The sequence below is a fragment of the Anomalospiza imberbis genome, chromosome 6, assembly GCF_031753505.1.
Source record: "Anomalospiza imberbis isolate Cuckoo-Finch-1a 21T00152 chromosome 6, ASM3175350v1, whole genome shotgun sequence".
Lineage (NCBI taxonomy): Eukaryota > Metazoa > Chordata > Aves > Passeriformes > Viduidae > Anomalospiza > Anomalospiza imberbis.
This window is the reverse complement of record NC_089686.1, coordinates 54,013,560-54,040,560: the sequence shown is the minus strand read 5'-3', so window position 1 is coordinate 54,040,560 and position 27,001 is coordinate 54,013,560. Positions and strand designations below refer to the sequence as shown.

The 27,001-nt window shown below is 40.2% G+C and overlaps 1 protein-coding gene across 9 annotated transcripts in view; it reads right to left on the bottom strand.

Annotated features, from left to right (window-relative positions):
- Positions 1–1,178: 1,178 nt before the first annotated feature.
- Positions 1,179–27,001, bottom strand: part of ANO1 (anoctamin 1) — a 71,325-nt gene continuing 45,502 nt past the window's right edge. For 3 of the 9 annotated variants that reach the window (XM_068194216.1, XM_068194221.1, XM_068194218.1), the window contains 18 exons: positions 24,110–24,174; positions 23,388–23,522; positions 21,965–22,125; positions 19,243–19,325; positions 17,605–17,616; positions 16,742–16,813; positions 14,856–14,903; positions 13,576–13,650; positions 11,966–12,167; positions 11,366–11,477; positions 11,142–11,199; positions 10,953–11,053; positions 10,685–10,830; positions 9,425–9,577; positions 8,205–8,257; positions 6,331–6,515; positions 4,607–4,712; positions 1,179–3,692 (listed from right to left, as the gene is read on the bottom strand). In XM_068194216.1, coding sequence (XP_068050317.1) covers positions 3,432–3,692; positions 4,607–4,712; positions 6,331–6,515; positions 8,205–8,257; positions 9,425–9,577; positions 10,685–10,830; positions 10,953–11,053; positions 11,142–11,199; positions 11,366–11,477; positions 11,966–12,167; positions 13,576–13,650; positions 14,856–14,903; positions 16,742–16,813; positions 17,605–17,616; positions 19,243–19,325; positions 21,965–22,125; positions 23,388–23,522; positions 24,110–24,174 — 2,028 coding nt within the window. In that variant the 3' untranslated portion in view covers positions 1,179–3,431. The remainder of the gene's footprint in view (positions 3,693–4,606; positions 4,713–6,330; positions 6,516–8,204; positions 8,258–9,424; positions 9,578–10,684; positions 10,831–10,952; positions 11,054–11,141; positions 11,200–11,365; positions 11,478–11,965; positions 12,168–13,575; positions 13,651–14,855; positions 14,904–16,741; positions 16,814–17,604; positions 17,617–19,242; positions 19,326–21,964; positions 22,126–23,387; positions 23,523–24,109; positions 24,175–27,001) is intronic. The other 6 variants (XM_068194219.1, XM_068194224.1, XM_068194217.1 and 3 more) reach the window with 3 other exon arrangements.

Sequence of the window (27,001 nt, the reverse complement as noted above, 5' to 3'; positions counted from 1 at the left end):
TTTTTGCTACCAACCTCGCACAGCAAACAGTGATTCAGCAATGGTTCAAAAATGGCCCCTGCAGCCATTTCCAGCAGGAATCTTCCCCAGGGTCTGCATTTTCTCCTGGACCAAGCAAATGGATGCCATGACTTTCCTCTTCAATACATTAAGATGTTGGGTTTGAGACTTGTTTTTCTTTGATCAAATCCAGGCTGGGAAATGGTTTTGTGCTTACGGTTTTGGGGTAGAAGCATGCCAAGAACAGGCTGACTGCATGTCATGGACATGGTGTCATACCAACACAGAATTCAGCTTTGTACTTGCACAAAAGAAATATTTGGTTTGCTATCTTTCATCAAACCTGGTGACTGTGAGTCACATCAAGGCATGTGCAGGTATTCTTTGATCACTTCCAGATCCCTGCTTCCCTGTTTTAAGTTTCTTTCTTCCCCCCTCTATTCCAGTAAATTCTTTCTAGCACAATCCTGCCTCAAATTTGCTATTGTTTAAAGCAAACTTTTTTTTTTTTTTTTTTTTTGCATCCCAAATATAAAAAAAATAACTTTCAGGAAAAGTACCACAACCACAGTGCAAGTGGTCTTCTGGATGGCATTATCTTACATCTAATGAGCTTATATGTACTATTCTGTCTTTAATAACTAACAATCCCACACAGTTACCAGCTAGACTGTGGTTTACCTGCTTCTGGTGTCCATATCCATTCTCTCAGGACACAATTCCCACCTTCTAAGCTAAATTTCCTGACTTGGAGCATTAATATTTTCCATCAAGGAAAGGAGGGTTGGTGTGAAGCCTCGTGCTTTCCCTTCTCACATGACAGTTAAATGGGAGAGGGAGAAAAAAATTGCAATCAGCAAGTGAGGTTCTGAGGCCAACTTTGCTTGGACAGGTCCCTCAGGGTAGTGGAAATGTGACAGCCACAGTGGAGCCATTCTGCAGCCAAAAACTCCCTTTGTGCTCCTGGAGATGGATTTCAGGTGGGATTCACTCATCTCCAAGTGGGTCTCTAACGCAGCTCAAACACCAGACTTACCTGGGACATTTTTTAGGGAGATGTCTGTATACTCAGAGCACAAGGAGGGTTGGGAACAGAACCTGTCCCACAGGAGAAACTCTTGGATATTTAAGTTTATTTCAAATAAGTGTTCAAAGAAAAAGAAAAAAACACAACAAAATATAACAGATTTAGTATATATTTGCTTTTCTTAAAAAATGATTCCATGAAAGATTTTTATAGATATCTAAGTAGTAATACAGATTTTTATATACAAAATTCCATTTCAAACAATTTACTGTACAAAAGAAAGTATAAGCAACTGTTACTATTCCATGATTTCAGCAAATAATGAAAAATTCGGGTAAGTATGTGTTCAGGATATAGTTCCACCATTTACAGGAATGTCAGTATTAAGTTGGGAACACTTTCAGGTCAGTATTTACAGATTAAATCCCCTTCGAGGACGATCCCTAAGATTTCTCTTCAGAATAGGTAGTTTGGCTTTCTCCTGGATCTTTTGGGCTACCAAGGAATGAGAGGAAGAACATGTTTTCAACAAAATGTGTGGACAGAATTCTGCCTGATTTCTCCCCAGTCCTATTGCAGTCAGTGGGCCTGATCTGGTAAACATTTACTAACCAGGCATTACATTTATGTGGGAATAAATCAGGCAGGATTTGGCCCTACAGCAACACACTATCATAAGGTACAAATTTTAAAAATAGTGACATTCCTGCAAGTCAAAATACAACAGAAACAAGAGTTAACAAAATATAAGCCCTTTATTAATAAAAATCTTTGGTTGGATCAATATTTTAAATAAGCTTCAAGAATATTTGGTTAATACAATTTTCTTTCTTCCACATAATTTCTCTTTTGGTACCTTCTTTGGACAGACTACAGAAAAATATCAAGTTTATCACATACTTTAAAACAAATAAATATATCAAAAGCTATATATGGCATTCTTTTTAGAGTTCTAGCATTAATCTTTAAATTAGTTTGGCAAAGAAAAAAAAGAAAGAAAAAAAGAAATAACTAACCTCTTGAAAACAGTTTGGTTTTGTAACAAACCATACAGTAGTTAGACTTTAAAGAAATCTTTCATTTTTATTTTCTTTTTCAATTTTATAATGTAAGTGCCATGGACAAGACAAAGCAATAAAAGAAATTAGGTTAATTGCACCAATATTATTTGGAAGTGCAGTTTATAGGTTGACAAAGCAAAACAAAAATGTATTATCCTTAAAAAGAGCTGTACTGATGGGATTTAGCTAGTCATGGTAAGTAAGGATTTCAGACTTACACTTTAGGGAAAAGCTCCTTGTACAAAAGACAGAGGATTTTAAGACAAAAGAAGATTCCTGTAACTAGCTGATGGTCTGGTCCTGTAGCCCCAGTGCAGGCAAAGCTTCCACTGAAGACAGTAAGTGGGATGCATTTGGGATTTAGTCCCTGGCTCAGCCTCTGGGAAGTGCCAGCCAACAGCAGAAAGTCTGTGGGAAAAGCTGGCTGTGAAACACGGGTGCAAGCACTCCCTTCTCCTGCTCCAGAGGGCTACAGGGAACTGCCAGGCTGGGACAAGGATGTGCTGAAACATAGGGAAAAGGGAATTTCCTCGGCAACAGCAGCATGCGAGTGCTTGGCAGGACAGTGAGAGTCACTAGAGCTCTCTGTGTGCTCATTAACTCAGGGCATTTAGCAAATGCTCCATGACCATGGACCTGCTGGGAGGATCTCTGGAATTGTGCTGCTGCTGCTGCTGCCAAGAAAGCACTGCCCAGAACCCCTGTGCTGATGTTTCCAGAGGCAGCAGTGCCCCGGGGAGGGTCTGGGGGACACAGCAGGCTGCCACAAGTCCCTGCCACACCTTTGGGACTCCAAAGCTCAGGTTCACAGAGCTAAACCCAGCCTTGGGGAAGCAAGTCAGTCTGGTAGGCTTTATGAAATACAAGGGAATACTGATTTTGCATATCATTTAGCGAGTTACACCATGGACCTTCAAACCTGGCTCTCCAAAACCAGTTCAAATTAGCATTATTATTATTATGACTTCAAATTTACCTTTATTTCATTAGCTAATGATAGGCTAAGATCAGATTCTCAGAGAATATCTCTAGCAAGATTGTCCTAAGTACCTGCATTTCTTAATGCACGCCAACATTGATAGCGTTACCTAAGGATGAAATATGAAAACTCCCTGCATTACTGCTTGTGCAAAAGAAAAAAAACCAAAACAAAACAAAACCCCAATGTTGTCAGAAATAGAATGTGGTCCTCCATGTTTGCAAGAAGGGCATTTCTCACAAAGATGGGAGCGAAATGGCAGCACATCCTCAACATGCACTGGGGTGTCCGTCGCCGGAGTCCTGCCCTTGGCGCCATGGCTTTTGTCTCTGGAATGCCCTGACAGACTCAGCTCCCTCCTCTCCTAAACGTCCAGAGGATAGGAATGGCAGGAGGACAAGCTCCCACTGCGGCTCCTCGAGAGCCTGGGGCTGTGGTTGTTACAGTTTTCCCCTTTTCTCTTGTCCTTGTCTTTCCAGGTTTCCAGCATCTGCAGCTTCCCTTGCTCTTCCCTCATGAAGACCTCCACCATGAGAACTTTCTCCTTGTGAATCTGCTGACTAATGTCCTTGGGAATGTCTGGGATAATCCAGTCAACAAATTCACTCATGAACATGACCAAGTTCTGAAAATGAAGTTGTGAGAAAGTGTCAGTGGGGTCAAATTAAAGGGTAGCTGTAGGGAAAGGACAGGGCACTTAGGAAGGAAAAATGAAGAGAGGACAATATTTGAGTTGGACTATGGGACCAAATTCCCCTCAACTGCTTTGTGTGTGCTAGAAGTAGAGAAATACGTTAGGTATAGACCTCTATGAGTTATGTACCAATGCTGACACTGCAGCCACTTAGAAATCCAAAGGAATTTGAAACTGGTGAGTGGCTCATGAGATTTACATCAGGAAGGCAGAAGCAAATACAAGAGGTAAAATGGTAAAAGTTGGTAAAATGCATTCCAATTGAATTTTTTAATTGAAAAACCTTGACTCAAGGAAGCCGTGGTCTTTCCCAAAAAGATAATTTTTAATCAAAAAAACCCAATAAAAGTTTTGAAACAAGTTATTCAGATAAGGCAGACTTAAAGCATTTGTGTCAAAATAAGTAGCATCACTGTTGTGATTAAATAATGTCTTTTAAGGACAAATTACAAGATTTTGGCTTCTTATTCAGATGCAAATTAAACTTGAACTTGGAAAATTTTGAAAATCTTATTTCTTGGCTAGCTTTAAAAATTATTTTGGATTAAATTTATGCTGCTTCAGTGAAATTGTTGATGTCCTATGGGAGAAATTGGTGGGATCTAATTAGTACCAGCCTTGTGCTTTGCTGGTCTCTAAGGTCATTAAGTTGTTCTGCATCAAACCAGCTCAGGGAATCCCTGGGGATGATTTTTTCCACTGAGGATATACCAATGCCTGGGTGGGTGGGACAAAGAGGGTGATGAAGATGGGCAAATTTCTTCAGCTTTTCCATGAAACAACTGATATAGAAGATATTTCTTTGGACCAGTAACTTATTTCCAAGAGTCTGCAGTGTCACCTACCTGGAAAACTATCACAAATGCCAATCTTGCTGCTAGGACAGCCCAGAAATCCTTCGAAATGTCATATTTGTTTTCAGACCAGGGGGGTTCTCTATAATCTTTGTACCTGCAAAACAAGACTCAGTAAATCAGGGGTGCAATTCAGAAATTGGCACCGGAAGCAATTATTAACAAACAGTCAAACAATAAATGGAACTGTCTAAAGAAAGTTCACTGTATTAACCTCTCAGAAACAAGACACAGCTGAAACTCCCATAGCCTTCAAGTTAGCCTTAAAATTAAAGGTTAATTCATCCTAATACCCTCTGATTACTACATATAATATCAATTTTGCATAAGACAGAGTAAACTACACAGCTCAGGTAATTTATTTTAACATAGGTAAAAAGGCAACATATATTTTTCAAACTGATTTTAAAGACAAAAATACTGATCTCAGATTCATAGAACGTGTTTAACACATGACTAGCAAAAGGTTGAAGCTAAATTTTGCCATGTGGAGAGAAGAGAATTTTTCCTTAGCTATGACTTACAGGAAATCTATGTGTTGATAAACAGGACCAAGAAAAATACATTAAATCCAAAACCACAGCATCCTGTCAATATTTTGAAAGAATTAAGGCTCTGCATTTTCAAATGATTTTAAAATCCGTGGGATAAGTATGGGATTGAAAGAAGACAGAGGCTGGGAGTGGAAAGCAAATAAATCTGGCATTTTGCATTTTGGACCACTATGCCAACACTTCCATTCTGTGCTCAAAAATGTTTGCCAACCTTGCTTAACCTCCGCTCAGAGAGCAGCAGGAGGAAACCAGGAGAAAGTAAAAGCAAGCAAAGCTACTGCAAATGCAGTTTGGGTTGGTTTTGCTTTCATCTCTGAGCGAATTTTCTGTTTAGAGGTCATTTCACCATATTAACTTGCACTACTCAAATGCATAAAGAATATAATACAAAATAATATGATTCAAAGGCAAGGTTTTTTACTTGGCCAGTTAGTGTGATTTTTTACTATGCATGTATCAAAGTCATCTTTGTTTCTTTCTCCCCTGGAATATCTCTTCCTTCCTTACTTTCCTCTCCCTCTTCCTCCCTCTGTTGTCCCCCTTTCAGCTTTGCTGGTCTAAGTGCTTTCACAGTCAGATTTGGATTTGATGCCCAGTTTTAAGAATATATTAACTGAAATAAGTAACCACAATTTTTCTTTAAACATGAGATGAATAGATATGAATTGTCACAGGCATGCAAATTTCTCCTGTGTGATGACACTATAAATAAATCCTAAATTCCAGTGCAGATTAGGATGCTACTGCTCTCATCAGGAATTGGGAACTGAACAAAATAAAGAGGTCATGGTCATTATATCATGACACATCAGAGTGACATAATTTTCTTCCCTTAAAGCATCATTGTACTGTTTATTATTATTTGTCTCCTTTCCTGGAAAAGGGAATCCCTAACAACAAAAATCTTTGCATGGACAAGCACTGAATTTAACTAACAGTAATCTCCATTTCCCAAAATAAGCAGTAAATCATATTCAGGTCTGTGATTACTTCATATGTAAGCAAGATGTTCAAGACGATGGAGCCATCTGATATAAAAGGCCAGCAAGGTGCTAAAAAGGTATTGAAAATACAAAGAATTTGCCCCAGGAATGTAAGAATTTGCCACACTGTTAGCCAGCTGTGAGAACACTTGGCATTAGCAATCGTTCAAGAGAGTACCTGCATATCTGAACCTCGTAGCCAAGATCCAAGGGGTCGTTGGGAGCTGTTCCTGCTTGGAAATCGCTGACATTAAAAGAGGATAGTGTATGGTTGACGAAGCCATGCATGGTGCCATTCTCACTGTACATGTACAGGTACACGAGGCGTGGAATGAAGTCGGATGTGAATGAGATCACAAATGCCTGAGCCACAAGAGTAAAGAGTGAGCATGGTACCCAGGAAGAGCTTAACTTCATCACATCCTCAACCACACCACTCAGGGGAGCCAAACTACTGCCCAAACTACTCACACCACTCAGGGGAGTCAAACTACTGCCCAAACTACTCACACCACTCAGGGGAGTCAAACTACTGCCCAAACTACGCACACCACTCAGGGAAGCCCTGAGGGCCCTGAAAGTGGAGCATTCACTGCACCAGCAAGGGATTGTTCACTGCCCACTCTCCTGAGGTGCAGCGTATTCCTGGAGCAGTGCCACGCCAGGTGAGGTGTCTGCGTGGGTGACAACCTGGGCCCCAAAAATGGAGCAGCTGTACCCCCCAGCACCATGGGACAGCTCCCACAGCTCTGCTTTCCTGTGTCCCCATCACAGCTTCTCCCTGTTGCCTTGAACAAGGTCCAATTGATTGATTTCCAGCTGCTTTTCTGTCCTGCAAACAACCCACTGTGATTTGACTCTTCAAAGTCTCATTGCATTGCAAAAGAATGTTAATTGTGTGCAGTTCTTAAGTTCATCAGAATAAAAGGATGAGGAGACTCAGCCCAGTTTTATTTTTATGGTCACAAAAGTTGCGTTTCATCCAGTTATTTAAAATTTTCTGAAAAGATAGTGGGGAAAAGGCATGACAGCCAATTGGGCTGAGTTCCTCATGACTTTAGCCTTCCTCATTTATAATCATTAGGAAACATTGCCTCTGGCATAAATCTCATGTACATGTGGAACAAAGAGTACAAAATGTTTTACTTATTTTATGGTAAAGAGGAGCAGTACATTGATCAAAGAGGGAAAACTAACACTGGGTATTGACGAGGAAAGACTACACAGAACAAAAGAGAAAAATAGAGAAATTATTTCCAAAGGAAAAGAGGAGAAATGGGAAAGACAAACTAAGGCAGCATACCAAAAGAATGGGTTTGCCATACCACAACAGTACCCTGGGGACAAAATGAAGGGATTTCAAATCTGGATAATGTAAAAAACCCCCAAGGGAGACCATGGCCATGTGGCCATAAGCCCTACAGAGCCCCTGCTTTGCTGCCCTGCAAACATATTGAATTTCAGCTGACCTTTGTTTTCATCTTTTCCTCAGCTGGGGTGCAAGGAGGATGATCATTGTGGATGTCTATTCATATAGAATAGTGCAGAAGTACATGCATTAATATATTAAGGCCTGCTAAATTTTTGTGAAATGTTGAAATTAACTTTTTTCCCCAGGATTTTCCAAGCTCTCTGAGTGGGGGTAATGCAGCTCAAGGGCAAATTTTCAGTGGAGGGATTCTGCACTCTGAGAAGATGAACTGGTTCTCACCTTACCCAAAATAGCACTAAAATTAAAAAATACATCTTATGCTACTGATACTATTTCTAAAGAGTAAAAGTAAGCAGCTGTGGTCATATTTGTTTGAAGGAGAGAACTGTTTTACCAAAACATTCTGGAAAAAAGCAGCCGTGACTAATTATTTTATATTATTGCTACTGCTATCACAGCTTGAAAATAAATACAGCAACTCATCCTCAAATATTTCCAAAAATTTCTCAGTCATATACTTTCACTTGATTGAAGGGATTTTGTACTGAAATAAAACTAATGGAGCAGAATGGAAAAGCCAGCCTACTGAATTCAAATTTAATTCATGCTGATTTACTTACGTTTATGATGACAGCAAGCTTTCCAATACCTCTGAGGATATTATACCAGATTCCTGAGGAAGGAGACAAACATGTAAATGCTGTTCTAGTCCTTAAAATGAGATAAATTACATCTTCACTTAACAGAGTTAGGAGCATGCATGATTGTGCTGAGCTAGCTATATTTTAAATAGAAAGAGAACAAATTATAAAAACTTAATTTAATGGCTTGCAAGCAAAATGAGCCCAACTATGTTTTGGCACCTATTTTTTTTTGAGGTTTTGAAAAACAGGCTTGAACTGCAATGAATTGCAATTAACACATTAAGAAATAGAAAATAATCAAACCCCCACCACGATAAAAAAAATCAACATCACCCTCCCAATTATCTCCACCAGCAACCTGAACGTGCAGCGTCAAATCAGGGAGCCACAAAACACCCCCAAACAAAGTCATGGCAAAACACGATGTGTTCTTCAAGTCTAGGATGCTCCTAGGGCACAAGGATGAGCCCAAGGAAAAACTCGTCATGTACGGCAGTAGAATGAACTTAGAGTTTAATAACAGATAAACTTATCTGCTCTTGCTGTTTGGCTCTGTAACAAGCACAGTTATTTTATTTCTAGTTTTATTTTTATTTTAATGAGCTTTTAATTCATAATTAAGCAGCATTTGGGAGAAGTAGCTCCCCCATTACAAACACTCGTAGTGTGAGTCCCCCTGTAAGGGCAGGACCGGGCTCTTGTCCCCACACAGGCACAGAGCCCAGCTCCAGCTCCATCCACTGCAGTTTTTGCCCTTCCAAACTTCCTGCTGAGTAGGGACAAAGGGATACATCTACCCACAGACTTTTGAGTCTCCTCACATTCCCAAGGGTATTTCTGAGGCCAGTGCAGAGTTATTAAATGTGGAAATTTTTGCTTCTGCACAAAAACTGCATTGCCAGGAAGGGCTGTTGATGTCAGAACCATGTGAGATATTTTGCTATTGCATTGATCATTTTGATTTAAAAAGTGATAATATTTACTTAATGAAATATTAATCTAAATTTAAAGCTTTGGTCTTCCTATTTTAAAGGTAAAGCCTCAATAAATTATGGCAATTCACAGGTAAGCCACAGCTGAATGGATTGACTTTTCCTATAAATATCTCCCTGTTATTGAAACTAGCTCAGCATAATAATATCCTGCCATCAATCCAGGAATAAACAAACAGGGATGCAATAACAATATCCACTTACCTATATCCTTTGCTCTGACTGCTACCGGTCTCCTCAGCTCAGTAACAAATTTTTTGGCATCCAGACGGATTTCAATGATGTTGTTCAATAAAGCAAACAAAGGTGCCAGCGGGAAGGAGGCAACAAACAAAGTTACAAACCCAAACTGGATAACTGGAAAGAAAAAGAAAACATTTCAGTGCCTGTTAGTATTTACCAAATGTACCCATCAGTGCCAGCCCCTAAATTCTGACGAGGTGATGCGTTCTGGGAGACTCAATCCCATTTTCTGTGTAAGGCACAGTTTGCATGATGGCTGCTCTGTTTGGGTATGGAAGGGCCTTGTAAAAGGCAAGGCAATAATAACCAGAAGGATGGAGAAGCTCCTAAAACAATTCTTCCATGGGCAAAGCTGGCATAGAAGTCACCTGAAGGAGTGGGATTATGGCAGTGACCGTGTTGGCTCTACCTAAGCTTTCCGTGTTCCACCTGGCAGGTTTTTGGCCTTCACTGGAAGCTTTGGAAAGGACATGGCTGATTCCTGCCTCTGACAGGAATAACTTGCTTCTTATAACCTGGGCTCATATTTGCTTTTTGTGTGGATGTCATGCTCATCCTGGTACTGCCAGTGCCCATCTTTCTCCTGTTACTTCCAAATGCTGATCTCAGTAACAGCATCCTTTCTTATTTTTAGGAACTGGCAGCATGGCCATTCAGTTTGTACCACTGAATTCCCGTCTGCTTCAAGTACTCTGAACATCAAGGTCACCAGATATTCTAATTTGTCTCACTCAACATAAGATACCACTTGAAAAAAATTATATGTGATCTGTCAAGTACAACCAGGTCTACAGACATGCATTGCCCTCAGAAAATTTATTTCAGATATCAGATAAAAGACTCTGGTGTGGAAATAATCAAATCTGAACTAACTTACTTCCAGTGAAGGGTTCAACTGATGGTAAAATATGCCTCACAATCTCAAGTAGATACCACTTAATCATTTGTATTTGAAACTTGACAGTGATGTGTTATGTGGCTTGAAAGAAAATATCTAAAATATCATTCTCAAGTAAGGACTTGCAAAGAGCAGAGAGCACAATTCAGCCCTCCAGCAGCCAGGGTTGGCTGAAACACACTCCAGTCCAAGACTGCCCATGTTAATAATTCAGTTATCTCATATCCACTGTCTGCTGAATGTACATTTCAAAAAGCTCAGCTCTCCATCCCAATTAGTCACAATAATTACAGATTAAAATGCCTTCTTTCCACCTCACTCACTCATTTCCATGTACTCAGGGGTGAGTCCAGCAAAGGGCTCCAGGTTATAGTCCACTTCATAGCGCTGCTTTTTCTTCATGTGCTCTTCATGGTCTAGAGAACGCTGACGCTTCAATTTCAAGTATCGTATAAACTTCTTCATTTTTCTGAGGGAAATTGAGACAATTTGCTGAGCACTCCATTCTGCTCACTCAGCGCTCATTTCTCAGTTGTTTTACATTACCAGGCACAATAATTAAAATAAGAAAGCACAGAAGTTGCTACTTACGGGATGCCAATCTCAAACAAATTGTTCTGGATCAGCTGCTTGCCTAACATGATAATACTGAGCTGGATACACAACTCCATTAGGCAACCTCCTGGAGCACACTGGGGTGGACAGAGGAGAGGTCAGTCAGAACACCTCCTCCACCCTATCCATCCAACATGATCCCAGACTGGATAGAAATTCAGTTACCTCTTCCATTCGGAAGGAATGGAAAATGTAGACGTAGTCGCCTGGACGTCCAACAAATCTAGGGCACAATGAGTTAAAAACATCAGACGGATTTTATACTTTCAATATTTGATTCCTAAAGTAATTTATGTCATACTCCATGCCTCTGAGTGGGACCACCTAATATACAGTCCTGAAAAGGCCTCCAAGAAGCTGAAACCCTGAGCAGCCCTTCCATCACTCACCGGCCTTTGAAGAAAGCCACGTAGAAAATGGGGGTGTAGGCATTGACAAATTTCAGCAGGAAAGCCTTGAAAATCAGCCGCTCCTCAAAGTTCTTGTCGGTCTTTGGTACCTCTGGAACCAATGGGACATGAATGAAAAACATTAAGGAATTATCCTACCTGGAAACATTTCAAGATCATATAAATGTGGGGTTTGGAGAACATCATCAGCCACCTTTTAAACAAACGGATTTATATGTATAGTGATATATATATTTATATATATATATATATATAAAAGCAGTATGCCTGCACTGAGGTCAGTGGTCAATCTGCTGAGGATCCCACCAGTCAGACACGTTACAATGGCAATTCCAATTTAGTTCCACACCTGCCTGACCTCCATGACAATCATTTGTAGGTGTGCAAAAACTTGACCTGAAAAGATTTCTGGACCTGTCATTACTGACAATTTTTCGGAAATAATAATAATAATTTAAAAAAAGTTCCACAATGGAATTTTAGGCACAAAGGTGACTGTCCTTGGCTTTGCTCATGAGCCCCAGTGGTCTGGGTGCTCTGATTTAACCCCCTTGCAGCAAGCTAAGGGTTCCGACGCACCGATCTGCGTGAGCCACCTGGCGATGCAGCCATACACCTCGTCCAGGATGATGATGACCACCAGGTTGATGATGACGGCGGTGGCGGTGACGGTGACGCGGACGCTGGAGCGCCCTGAGGGCGTGGAGCTGATGGCCAGGGCAGCGGCCGTGGAGATCCTGTAGATGATCACCCCGAACACAATGGCGAATGTCAGCCCAACCTGCAAGGAAGAATCGCCCAAAACCTTACCAAAGGTTTGCCTTCAAACATTTTGTTTGGGATTTAGAAATAACCTTAAAAATGGGACCTCTGGGGCACACCCCAAGTCCACCCAATTAGACCATTAAGGCCTTGATGAACTGTGGGAAAGAAGCCCCATTTTTTTCTTGAAAATCACAGGAAAAAGAACGGCACCATGATGCCACAATTGCAAGCAAAAGGCTTTTTTTTTTTTAAAGGCACCTAAATGCAAACTCCATGCTTAGCAGCATTAAAAAATACTACATATTACTAATAAATAAATTCTAAAATATTATATATTACTAATGAATATAAATAATACTTGTAATTAATATAAATACTAATATGAAAATTATTAGTGGGCTCGCTTTCAGCCCTGACACCAGCAGCATATATACATGGTCCGTATTTCCTCTGTGATAAACAAAAAAACCCAAATTTGAAACAAATAGGAGTATTTCAGCTTCACTCTACACACCAGCCTTCAAATCCCTTAGACAGGCTCACTGTGCTCTCATAATCACAAACTGAAATTAAATCTGATTAAATCAACACACTTTCTGGCACAGTAACATTTCTCTCAATTTTTCATTGCTTAAATAGAGGAATGATTTTAAAACATGAGTCTCAAAATGTACTGATTCTTCAGCTGAGCATATGAGATTTGTTGCATTTCTGTCGTCTGAAAATACAAATATTTAAAAAAATCAATCCTAAACCAAAATCCCTACCCCCAAAAAAAAAACAAATTAATTGACTTAGTCTGGGAAATTTTACCTTTGTAAAGGGTTTAAGCTTTTTGCAATATATCTGCCAATCTGTTCCATGACTTGAATTATTATTATTTCTGTCAACATTTGTTTTAAATGCTGATGCTTTATCAACAAATGGAAGAAGGCTGTTCTCATCATTTTACCTTTTCCTTGAATTAAGCGTTCTGTTTGCAATTCTCCTGTTAGATGGTATAGCTCCAAATTTGACTGATTTATTAAAAATCGCTGCAATTATGATCGCAACTGGCAACGTCAGTTATTTCCTAAAGTTTGATTATAAAAACGATGCTGGTCTCTACTTCCTGACCACTTTTCTGAGAGGGCTCGTTGTACTTTTTAAGCTTCATCCCATCAGTGGTGTGGGAATTTCCATTTCTGTGCCCTCACTTTCCCCTCCCCTAATTTAGTATTCTTTTGTCTTTATTGGAAAAAGACAGCAAAGTAGAAATTCAAGCTCTTGAAAAGATTTCAGATCATAAATCAATAAAATGCTTGAATTTTTTCACTGGAAAAAGGCCAATTTGAACTACATCCACCTGATAAGGTTTCCTATCACTTCTCTTCCATACAGTGATTCAGTAACAAAAATTTCAGGTTTTGCCAGGTGATGCTTACCATGAAGATGATGCCAACAAAATTGGTTAAGTAGGCTGGAAAACGGTCCTTCCATGTCAGCTTCTCTTTATCTGTCTAAATTTTTTTTTTTGGTGGGAAAAAAAGGGTACAGTTAATAAAGAAGGAGAGTGTGATTCCACATATGTGATGAAAACAGAGAGGGGGAAGAATAGGCTGGCAAAAGCACAACCAGTTAGAAGATGCAGACACAGTGTTTACAGTTACAATTCCACACAGGCAAATTGTTTACTCTGTATCCAGGTTCAGGCTGGTCAAGTGCCTGCACTGGGAGTATAAATAAACCAGATTTTTCTGTGTACTTTTTGAAGGAAACATGCAAATTGGCTGTCATAAACCATGAAGGAAGATCTCTCTTGCTTTTAAATATTTTCTTTTGCTTTCTCTACAAAAATCCCCCTCCTTCCTCTCCTCTTACACAGTTAATATTTGCAGCCCTGCTGTTGCACCACTGCCTCCACTGAAATACAGATTTAAATATTAAATTAATTCATGCTACGGAGTAGCTCCAAGGTGAAGACTCAGTTGATAGGGAAGATTAAGTTTTGGTGTGTGGCAAGACTTAAAATTCCTTTGACATGAGTGATTTTTAATTTTACCTGGCTATTCCCATAGTATTCAATCGACTGCAGTAATAGGAATTATAGAAGGGGGGCTGGAATGAGGTGATCTTTAAGGTCTGAACCCAAACCATTTTGTTATTTTCTATATAACAACTCTGTATATCCTCTGAATTCCCTAAACGCAGTCAATCAGCCACTGCCTGAATTTTGGCTACAAAATATTCTTTTAGAAGAGCATTGCTCCTCTGGAGTCCTTCACAAACTTGGATGCCCGGAATTGTTTTGAAACACCAGAAAATCAACAGCAAAAGGAACATCTCAGAGGATGATGCACACGTTGTAACACACATAAAAATATTGCTCAAATTCTATTTTTATGACATGCACATTGTCTCAGGGAAGCGCAAGCGGCTCTTTCAACACATGGCCCATGCTCCTCTGCAAAACATAACATCCAGGATGGGAAATCTAAGATTAGCCATGCAGTGCCATTCCCAACTCATAGAGCAGTGTCTCAAAATGTGCTGAAGGAATGAGGTGAGGAAGGGGAAGAAACCCAGAACTGAATGTGAATATTAAACAAAGGTTCAACAGCCAAAACCAAATTGATTTGTGTCTTCCATAATTACTCATAATTTGAGTTTCTTCATAAGTTTGTATTAAAAGAACCAATTTCACCCCAGCCATGACTTTCTTAACTCTTTGTCTCCATTTGTTTGCTGTCTCTTCTGGAAAATATTGGTGCTTCTGATCGGCAGTCAAAGGAAACAGAAAAGGGTCGGGAAATGTGGCATTACAAAGCACTGCTCAGTTAATTCCAACAATTAATTCCATATTCTGTACTGACACAGCACTTTAGCACAAGTGAATGCTTTGTTAGCTTGGTTAAGGTTTTGTGTTTCAGCTTTAAGTTAATAAAATATAACAGCAATGAAAGAGAAATGCTTGCCCCAAATCCTAGGGAACATCAGGCAATCCTGCAAATGATATTCCCTTTTTAATATAGGATTGTGCTCTGCTTTCAATTTTATGAGGTGTAAAGAATGTGTAAATTTTTTTCCTATAACTTTTTTTCTTTTAATTAGACTTCTCTTATAAAAGCTATAAGAAATTTTGGTTTAGCTTTAGATATTTTTTCTTTAAGAACGTTTCCAAGTGTTACAACTGTCAAATTTGACCTTTAACACACTAGATCCCAATGAAAGATAACCACCAAGCCTTTCAGAAAAAACCTCTTTTTCTCACGTTTCCCAAATTAGTAACATCCAAATTGAACACAGCCCAAAAACTTATAAATAGTCTGGTTAAAAAAAAAAAATCATTTCTTAATTGCTCAACTTTCATTCTCCAGTATTAGAGGGCCACCATTCATTAATTGTCTGATTAGTCTTCTACATTTAAGACCCGAATTCTGATTATACTCAAAAGTAGAGCAAGTTACAGGTTGTTAGTGGAATACAGTAATCTGTATCCAAAATTGTTTACCCAGCCTATCATAGTGCAGCAACCAAAACTGTTTCTCTTCTGCAAGGGATTTAAAAAGGATTTGATTTGCTCATGGCCCTGAACCACTTACACGCAGCATCCTATAGGTTAATGGGAACACACCACCAGCAGCTCTGTAGCATCTGTTAAGAGGGGCCCAGTGGTACTCAAGAATAAATTTACTTTAACACTCATCTATATGTGCTGCCCCTAAAGAATGTAAATGTTATTGCAGTTGTATTTTCACAGGATTGTCATAAAATCCCAATTTAGGGTGGTGCGACTGGCAACTGACACAACAGAGGAAATACTGCTAATTTTTATGTTGGAATTTTTACTTTTCTCAAGAAAACAACAGCACACAAATGGCTCACTTCTTGCAGTGAAGGGGGAATAACCTCGGGTAGGATGGGGGCATCGGTGTGCAGGGGAGAAAAGGAGCTTTCCCAAGTTGCTCTGCTGCTGACAGGAAAGGAATTCCAGCTCCAGTGAAAGGGCAGGGAAGCTGCTTGTAGGGATTGCACCATCCCCTGGCAAGAGGCAGGTGCTCCTGGGGTGACAGGCAGCACCTTTCTCACAGTGATGTCAAGAGCAAGTTCAGAGCATAAGTGAGCACTGCCTTGATCAGTGGGATAAAAGGGGAAGCTGTGTTTTTAAAAGGCAGAAAGTTATTGCCAAAGCTGGAATTTGGCATGAAAATTTGAGTTAGTACTCTTCATTAATATTTTTATTTGCAGAGAATGTCCAGCAAGACAGAGAACTTCTCCTGAGAGGCTTCAGGCACTTTTACTGCACAGAACAAGATGGTTTGTTACAGTTTTCTCAAACTTGATTTATTAGTGTTAGAGGAGCACCTCTTTGATGAGGCTATGTTAGTTTCCCTCAGCCACACTCCTGAATCTAATTAGTAAAGTAATTTCTAGATTTAATCAGATCTTGTGCCTGGCAGACCTCCGAGCATCTCATGTGTAGATGAAGACATCTGGAACTTAAACACAGTGAGTATTGACTACTTATTACCTATTTCTTAGTCTTGGGTCACTGCCTGCTGTAACAACCTTCTTTTTCGTAAGTTAAACAAATGAATATTTTTACCATACCTCTTTATGTTTGTGTTCTTTTCTCAATGATTTTTCTAAAACTTTTGCTTCATATTCTGCTCTTGGATGATCCTGTGAAAGAAGTCATATTTAATAAAAAAGCAACATTACTTATTTTCTCTATCAGCTCTGCAGGTCGATTTCCTGATAATTTCTGAGTTTTCTAACTGAATTCCAATTCACTTGGTATGTCATTCATGTCAGCTGATAGTTGACTATAATTTAAAAAAATATATTGTCTACAGGAGCAGCTGCAGAACAATTTGGACAGCAATGTGCAGTGCTGTGTAGATTATATTTAATATATGAGATATGCAGCATAACCTGCAGACAGCATGGCTCATGATGATTTTAGTTACCTCTATTTTTGAAAAAAGTTAAATGTCATTAACTAATTTCAGTGATCCTCAGCTCATGAAGGGATTAATTTCCTGTTGTAAGTATGCAAAATACTTGTCTCTGGGATCCCATAAAATTGACAGTTGGGGTGTTCCCCTAATTCTGTCCTGGACAGCATCTGCAGATTCTCTGTCTGTGTTGCAGGAGAAGGTGCAGGAAACACTTGGAAGTAAGAGACAGCCAAAAGACTGAGGAAGATTCATGGGTTCAGAATTCCCAATAATTATGCATTCATAAAAGAGTCAGAATTCAAAATTATGCATTGGATGGGAAACAGAACAGAGCTGAAAAAAGTCTGAACAAGTGGAGAGGGTAAGGGTGTAAAGGCAAAGAAATCAGTGGGAGTTCCAAAGAAAATCTGATGCTTGAAAAAGAAGAAATGGAGATCAAAAGATGGTATTCATCAGTAGACATGGAATAAAAAAAGGTAGGCGTGATTAAAAAAAAAAAAATGTTTTCCAAACCTTGACTGCCTCCTTCAGGAAACCAGAAAAAAACCATGAAAAACAAGAAAAAACAAAAAACAAATAAACAAAAATTTGATTATTGAACTGTTCCAGGTCATATTGTATTTATATATTAAAAGTTACATGAAACAAATATAGGTACAGTGGATGGTTAGACACTACTGGAGAAAACCCAGTCTATTCATATTCTATATTAATTAACATTACTTCAAGTATTTTGTGAACCTGGCATCCATAAAAACACCAGAAAATGAGACACTTTCAGCTTCAGCATTTCACTCGAAACCCCATCTGTTCAATATGACTCTAGCTTAAGTTTCTCCCAAATCAGCAACAGGAGAACCTTAAATCCTCTGAAAAACCCAGACTGTATTATTTATCGCTGACCACCAAAACAACAGAATAAAATATACGTAATTGACAGCTGCTGGTTTGGCTGTGCAGAGCTCTGAACTCAGACATGAAGCTGCCATTGGAAAGATACACTTAATCCTCTTCACTTTCATGGATGCTAACAAGTTACCAAAAATAAAGGAGCATATAGTGTCCAGGAAATAAATCCCTATATTCTCCCCCAGTAAATAGGTATGGACCAGTGCAGAGGCTGCTGGCACAGGGCACCTAAACATATTATGGAGGAGATAAAGAAATTAAGGGGAGAGAATTCCTACAGAAAGGCTCTGGGGAGAGGGGAGCGATGGCTGCCAGGCTCAGCGAGCTGCAGGGTGTCAAAGCCAGCGAGGGCTGCTGAGGTTTGTGTTTCACGTGAGCAGTATTTGTTGTGTATCTATTTAGGACATCTAGAGACATGACAAGGGAGGTCATACTTCTTTTAATAACAGCAGGGCAAGGCTGGGGGCTGGGACTGTGCTCTGCTCCGGGAAGGTGTCTCCTATATTTTCTGTAAAGCGGCAAAATCAAAACCAAAAAGGTGGGAAACAGTTTCTCAGCTGACTGAGGATTTTCTCTCCTGTCTTTCTAAAACTTCATTGATTTTGAAGATCTTTTTTTATACAGGTTTTCTCCTTTATGCTCTTCAGCAGATTTAGAATAAACCTGGCCAGAGGTTTATTTTATTTTTATTTTATTTTAGTTTTATTTTTTTTAGCCACTGCAAAAAACTCCACCATCTCCACACCATGTCCCTCCCCATGCCTCAAGCCCACATGTCTGGCAATGCTTTCTGAGGTATTTTCCAAGTCAGGGCTTGATCCTGCATCGTTAAAGTTAATAGGAATTTTTCAGTGCTTTTTTTACAGCACTGTAACTTTATCAGCTTCAATGCACTCATTCCTGATTTACAGCAGTGTGTGATGAATGAGGTCCTTGGCTCTTGGCACCCTGACTTCAGCCCAGCAGAAGGTCTGAGCTGTTTATTCCATGCCTACACTGCTAGGTGTGACCCCACACTTCAAAAAGGAAAAAAAAAATCACATTTTGTGGCTATACAATTACATTCCCATGGCAACAGGACCAGACTAGTCATGCCTTTGCTACAGAAACCTCAAACGGTTCATGTATAGGGATTTTCCTTCCTCCTGTAGGATGGAACCCTCCCAGGAACATGAGGCAAAGTCTGTAAGGTCAGGGCAACAGCAGGGTGGAAGGCAAAGAGTCAGAACTGAAGGAACAAACCTCCTCCTCTTCAAACCCAGTCAGGTCCCACCTGTAGTTGAGGCGCATCTGTTTTCTCTTCCAGTGCTCCATAAAGGTGGCAGCTGAAACAACAGTTTAACATGTAACGCAGATTACCACATGACTTTATTTCTGTTTCCTTTTATTCACAGTACGGTCTGGGTGGGAAACACTGATGTGCCAGGAGCCAAACGTTTTATCCAGGTGAGCTGAAAAAAGGGCATTTGCTACCTCCACAGCCCCATGTAGGAAGATACCTGCAATTTTTAAGGGGTCTAAGAAAGCCAGGCAGCCAAACTTCTTTAAATATTTGTATGTATGACTAATAATATTAATGGCCTTCAAATGTGTATAGTTTCATTTGTGAATCAAAAAAACCTGAATCTTATCTGTACAAAATAGGAATTATTTCACTTGTATGGATGGCAGAGTTATTCCCTCAAAGATATCAAAATAAAGCATTTTTATATCCTTATAATTACATCCACCTAGTGGTCACAATTGAGTGATCTGCTCTAATCATCACGCTCAAACCCAAACACTCTTGCGAAAGTGTGAAAGAGGAGGCCTTTAACAGTTTTAATCATTAAAAACCCAGCCATTTTCTCTTTGATGGAGAAGGCTCAGAGAAAAAAACCTCATTAAAGCGAATCTTTAGTCCCCATGAATGATCCCAGTCTATATCAGTCTATCTGCCCCTGAGACCAAGTAAGTTCTCAGAGGACATATTTAGATGCTGGGAATACACCAGTGTTGTATAATAAATAAGTGATTATGAAAGAGGCAACTCTACCAAGAAATGGTGTTCCCAGGGGAGCTTCCCACACTGAGTATTAACAGATGTGCTCAGAAACGTTCGTATCCAGAAAAAACAGAGGCAGGGAGAGGGTAACAAAGTTGAACAGAGAGGAGAGGACACCCTCTTGACTGGAGCCAGGCTGGGGCCATGACATTCATTCGCCTTCCAAGCGAAACTTTCATGTGGAAAAGCTACAGCTGAGCCCCTTCACAAGCCACAGGCTTCCTGTGAATCAGGGTGGCCAGAGCTGTGTCTTGAGAGGGTCCCCGTTTCAGGGACCAGGAATTGCCTCTCCTCTCCTCACAGTTCTAACACTGGCTGGGGGCTGCAGTTTCCATTTACAGCCAGAGATAAGGAACATGAACGAGATGCTGCTGGAAATTCTCCCGTGGCACTGGCTTACAGCAGGGCAAAAGGAGAGGACAGTGTCTGGAATCCTGGCTTATTTTGGGAGCCCTGAGGGAAGGTGCCAGGCAGCTGCATCCCTGCTCTGCCATGAGCATCTGCACTTTCCTATTTCAACTGTAGGTGAATTTAACAACACAAATTCAAAACTGTGGAGAAAGTTCTTAGTTTTCCAGTTGAAAAAGACCTTTTTGAAACAATGTTTGGTTTATATGGGATTGTATCACAATAAAACTTTGTACTGACTCCATGAAGCTTGAGAAGTTTGACATCCCACTTCAAAACCCTCTCAGATTTTGTGCAGGGTCCAGAACCTGGTTTCTGCCAATATGCCTTACTTTGCATAGGAGTGTAAAAAAATGGATGAAGAGTTGCTTGCTGTGGAAAGGGAGGCAAACTTTTACTTTTAGGACAAGGGGATAACATGCCAAGATCCATGTGGGGCTCCCAGTAATGGTAAATGAGGGAGACCAAAGCTGACACTTGACTTTCCTTGTGGTACCTGCTAATAACCTCTTAGTGCTGCATCTAAAACAGTGTTATCCCAAACACAGATCCTGGCCAAAAATTAAAATTAAAGTATGCTGAATTGTACTTAAATCAGTTCAGATGAATGGTAATGTACAAACAGTTCCCTGTGTACTGGAAGAGATAAAAACTCAGGATGTATTATTAGGATGAAATATAATCCACAACAGGTTATGTTAATTCACAATGAGGTGTACAGGAGGGCTTTGTGCTGCTCTCACTGCTACTGGGAATATGTGGTCATCAAAGCTCCTCTCCCCCAAAGCCCATTCCTGGAACAAGGAGGTTCCCTATTCCTCCCCCAGCAGGGAGGGGAGAAGCCCTCCACAACCCTTCCTGAAGACATCCTCACAAAGATGTCATGAGAGGGTTCATAGTTAGACCCAAGTGCCAGAGACATGCCCAGAAAGGGCTCAAAGCATGAGGGCAGCATCAAGATCAGGAAAAATCCCTCTCCACCACTGCTCCCTCTTCCCAGCCTCCTTGCATGATGTCTGCCTGCTGATAAACCTAATTGCATCTCGGAGCACACTCAGGAATCAATGTTGGTTTGTCCTGAAGATGCTAAAGGCCATTACACTTCCCCCCAGAGCCCTCCCCTCAACCCCAGAGTACATTAATACATTTCTTCCGTAATGTTCTAAAGTGGAAGCTGGCTCTGCGAAGAGATTTTTTTTTTTTTTGGCAAGCTGTGCAATCCCGTTAATGAAATTTTGACATACCACACAGCAGTTTTATGACAGATACTTAACAATTTTGTTTGCTATTCAGCTTCAGCAACTTTTTGAATTTTACCCTCCAGTCCAGAATATAAATTTGGGTGTCACAGTTTCATGGGAAAGAAAAAAAAAAAAAGGAAGAAGAAAAAAAAAGAGAAATTCTTTCTATCATTTACTGCCTGTGTATAAATATACTGCTTTATCTCCTCTGCTTCTTCCTGTTGTATTTTCAATAATTAAAAGCTTAACATCAAGGCATAGATCTTCTTACCCCAGAGAGCCATGAAGACTGAGAAGAAGACAGTTGCAGGGTTATCAAACAGATGACTCGCACGGGCAGTGGCACAAGCAGAGCTCATCTTCCAGTAACTGCACGTTTTGTCACACAAGGGACACATGGTGATGTTGTTTCTCTGGTCACACATCTCCATACTGCAACAAAGCCACAAGAGAAGGGAAAAGCATGGTCAGGATGGCTCCAGCTTTGTGCTCTGGTGATCTTTTCTCCTCTGGACATCAGCTGATTCTGTAGGATCATTGGATACGATCCTACAGCACTGCAGGGGCTGAAATCCTCGTGTAAGGCTGTCTCCCTCCCTCCTTCCTGCCCCAGCTCAATTTCCATTCCAAGGAATAAGAGGGAACATTAGGAAAGCCATAAGACTCTATGCTTTCTACTCTAAGATCTTACAGAATAAAATAAATAAAAATAAAATAAAACACTCTTGTTTTGAAATACAAAGTACAGTGATAGATAAGGTACAAGGGAAGTGCTGAACATCAAGAGACTGGAGTTCAACCAATTTATCTCCTCTGTACTCCATCTGTGAAATAGCAACAGTGACCCTCCCTTTGATTTTCTTCAACTGTTGGAAACACTACAAAGCAATCTTAATGAACAACAAAAAAAAAATCTATTTTTTGGTACCCATTATCTGCATTTTTATTCAGGGCTGGTGCTTGTTGTACAAACCATGTAATTTGCATCTCCAGCTGATGATGCATGCAGGGTGAATAATGCAAAATCAGAGGGCTTTAAAAATGTTTTAATACAAAACTTGCTGAAAGATTAAAAGCAGGAGGACATCCAGATTTTGTTGATGTGATCACAGTAGCTTATTTCAGGGATGTATATTCTTGATGCATCTCTCTGTCACATAATGTCCTCCTCAGCACTCTGTGCTGGGAAGCACCAAACCCCCTCATTAGTAGAATTTTGCTGGTTTGTTTTAACATAATGATCTGAGTTTGGGAAAAAGCCCAACCACCTGAGCAACCAGCCAAGAATTATTTTTAGGACATCAATGCAAACTGCCCAAGTAATAGTAACAATGAATGCTAATGAGATAGAAATGAGCTGCTCTGTGCTCTTGGGAGAGCTCCGTGCCTTACTGGAAGCTGAGACCAGGGGGCCTGTGGCGGTGGATTAATTTTAAGCACAGCTCCCAAAAGATGAAGTGTGAGGACAGAGAATTTTAGGAGCACACCATCCTGCTGCAACAACCAGTTGGCACAGATGGGAATGGGGACTGGGGTGTAGGGATGTGGGTGGCACAGGACAAGACCCAGGAACAAGAAACTCCAATTTGAGCTGCACTTGGCCTAGATATTACTGACAAAACATTTCTAAAGTGAGGCAACTTTGAGCTTGAAGTGCCCTCTAACAGCAGAATCTATTTATTCATCCATTTTACCTGGGTATATTCTCATCCACAGTTGCACAGCCATAGAGGAAAACGATAATCCCTACAATTGAAGCTGGAATGAGCATTTGTGTATAAACTCCCAGCCAGGCAAAATATAGCCCAATCTTCTCTCCAAAGTATTTTCTGAAATACATTTAGAAAAAAAAATGAGAAAGAAATGAGAAAGAAATGAGAAAGATATGTTTCCTATTTCTTAAAATATAACGTGGCTAAAATTATGAATCACATCTGGATTAGGCATGGAGAAAGTAAGATCTGATGACCTGTGGGAATTTTTTTCTTCTCAGAGGACTCTCTTTCTCATGATGCTTGGAGTCCATCCAGAGATACAGGCACCCTGAAAACAAGTTTGTCCCACTGGTCATTTTTTCCCCACACCGTGTTTCTGCTGTGGAAATTGGTATCTTTGGACCTTCTGTGAGTGAATCCTCTTAAAAAGGCACCTCATTTTCTTCAGAGAGTCTTATCATGAGCAAACAAAATTAATTAAAAATATATCCCCCGCAAGCTTTCACTCTATGTGGGATATATGAACACGTTCTAAACCCACAGAAAACTCCTTTTCTCACAGTGAATTTCCCATTCTCCGGAATCCCCCAGGGTGAGGGGGCACTGAGGGCAGCATCCCCCCAGGTGCACAGGGCACGAGCATCCCTGCAGAGCTTCATCTCTGCCCCGTGGAAACTCAACGCCCAGGGCTGAGCTCTCACCTCACCAGGTCGATGGGCTGGTATTTATAAAACACTCCGTAGCTCGCCCACTCCTCACACAGGAGCTGGAAAACAGAAAGGCAAGAGAAAGGTGAGAGCTAAAGCACCACTGGGTTCTCCTTCGGCCACTGCGGGGCCCACAGGCCTCACCACGCCGGGGTTCCAACACACTCAGCCTGAGTTAAATATTAAAAGTAAATGTGCTGGTTTGGCATGCTCCAACAGAGAGGTGAATCCCAGCACGCTGAAAGGCTCTTCAGCAGCTGGACTGATGGACACCTACAGCAGAGACAGGGACAGCAGTGCTGCTTTTGTGATCCGTAGGCCCAGCCACCCTCTGGGTGAAGAACCTTCTCCCGACATCCGACCTCGATCTCCCCTGAGACAACCTCAGGCCATCTCACTATAATTCAGCAGCCAGCAAGAGGTGCTGGGCTGAGGTGCTTCAAAGGCCGCATTTAAAATGATTTTTTCGGCTTTAAACCACAAGGAGCCAATGATTTCCACTCTTCCTTTTTGTCAGGATGTGGGCCAAGGAAAACAATGATCCCCGTTACTGATTTGTAAAACTGAATGCCTCACAAAAATAGGTTCCTCTGAGACCTTCAACTTATCCTTTATTTTGTAAAATATATAAATAGTGCTTCTCAAACCTCACTTTCGTCCCTCATTCAATTCAGCCAACAGAGTGAACAAGAAATTAAACACAATGGGGAACAAAGACCGAAACCAGTATCAGTACAGGGAGGGCAACAGGATTAATCTTGTTCCTAGACCAAACAGGATGCTTTTCCCTAAGCTCCAGGCTATTTTATGGGAAACTTGACAGATGTCAAACTCCTACATGTCTCCAGTGAAATGCAGCAAAAAGAAAAGGGCAGATCAGAGCCTGGCCACTGCCCATGCCCATTCCTCCTGCTCACACTGGATTGCAGAGAAGTCCCAGAGCAATCCATACTCCTACAGTAATTTTGGAATTCTCCTACCAAATCATTAACAGAGAATTTCCAAGCTGAACTGCTGTACTTATACAAATGGCTTGACTCATTAAAAAAACCCAGAAAAACAACAAAGCAATTTCTCAGCTTTTATAGAAATATGACGTCAAAAATGTAAATGGGATGTAGGTTTTCCCCTCTGCAACCCAAAATCATTAATCATTATTAATTTCCTTACAACAGTAAGGGCAGGAACTGAAAATTAACAGCAGGCCTCTGTTAAACAGCGACATTCTTGCAAATTTTATTTTTCTTTTGCTTTAGGTTTCTTTCAACCACATTTTCCAAAGGTTTAAGGCCAACTGCCTGTGTCTGAGAAGCAATGATCTGGGACACCTCCACATCCACATGCAGCACTAGCTAAGCCCCTTCCTTCTATATATATGCTTTTTAATTTAATCTTTAAAACTAAGGTTATGCTGGAAATTAGATTCCTTTTCTGTGATCCAAGCTGGTCAGGCACATGAGGAAAAAACTAAGCTGAGGAGATTTTGCATCAGTGCCATGTTTTAGTTTTGTGCAACTTGAAACCAGATTTGGGCCTAAAGTACAAATGAATTATCTCATTTATCCTGACATTTATCAGCCTGATATTCAAAGCACAGCTTCAAAGACATGATTAGAGGAGATCAGCACACTAGACCTAAATATTTACTTCATTTCTAGGCCTCAAATCTTTAATTTTTTTGTTAAAAAAGGCACACGCCTGGCCTAGTGCTGGATAAGATTAAAGAAAGCTTCAAGAAACCAGAAGAGACATGCCAAAACACACCAAAAGATTATTTGATGGAACTGAAAGTCAAAAGCCAAGGTAAACACTTCCAAACACACAATGAACTTGTGAAATAAGTGAATTTGTGAGGTTTGAGATGTTAGTAACACAGAAGATAATCTGGACACTTTCAGAAAACATGGACTTTCATCCTATTTTTAGTTGAGCAATGTGTTGCTTAATAATGGAAAGACAGATGTGTGGTATTTTTAACACGAATCAATAGAGGGAGGGAAAAAACATTCACTGCCATTTGCACCTGAAGGACCAGCACACTGTCAATTTTTGGAACCTATTTTTATATATAAAGCCTGAAGGTCTTTAAATCTGCTTTTCCTATGAACTGAATGTTCAGAGCATTTATTTGGAGGAAAAAAAAAATCAACAAAACATGAAACAAACAGGAAAGGCAAAGTTTCAGGACTGGGACCCCGGCATATATAACACCCAAATTTAGTAGCTCCTCCTGAGAGAACTGGTTGTCACCTCTTCACTTCAGTTTTTGCCTGATGCATAGACAAAACCCACCTTTGGGGAAGTGTGATGGGGAGGATGAAGTCACTGAGCTTTGAATTTAAGAAATCAGCATTTCCACAAAGGGTGGAAAATTTGTTTTTTGCTCATGCTTCCTTATTATAAAGTACTACTTCCTACTTCCTTAGGAAAAGTACTTCCTTAGGATAATTCCTACTTGTTTTACCCCAGTGAACAAATGTCTTTCACTTTATAGACAATAAAACCACAATTTAAAGCATTAACTTCACCAAAAAGTGATGCAATGCCTCGGTGTACACCCACAGGACAGCTTCTGGCTGCAGAGCGCACATTAAAACATTGTTGAGGACCTCTTATTCCTAAAAAATTTTCAATATCTATATTTCCCAATCATTTTTATGCTTATGTGCATAAACTACCTCTGCCTCTCAATCCTCCAATTCTGATCCTCATGCCACAGAACGAAACAGGATTTATGCCCAATACAGATAGCAGAATATGACTGAGCATTCTCTCATTAGAGCTGGCCTGAAATGACATTATCTGAACATATGTCAATATTCTTACCAATGTGGCATGAAATGTATCATTACTGAGCTGGCTACTTCATACATATCCACACTACAT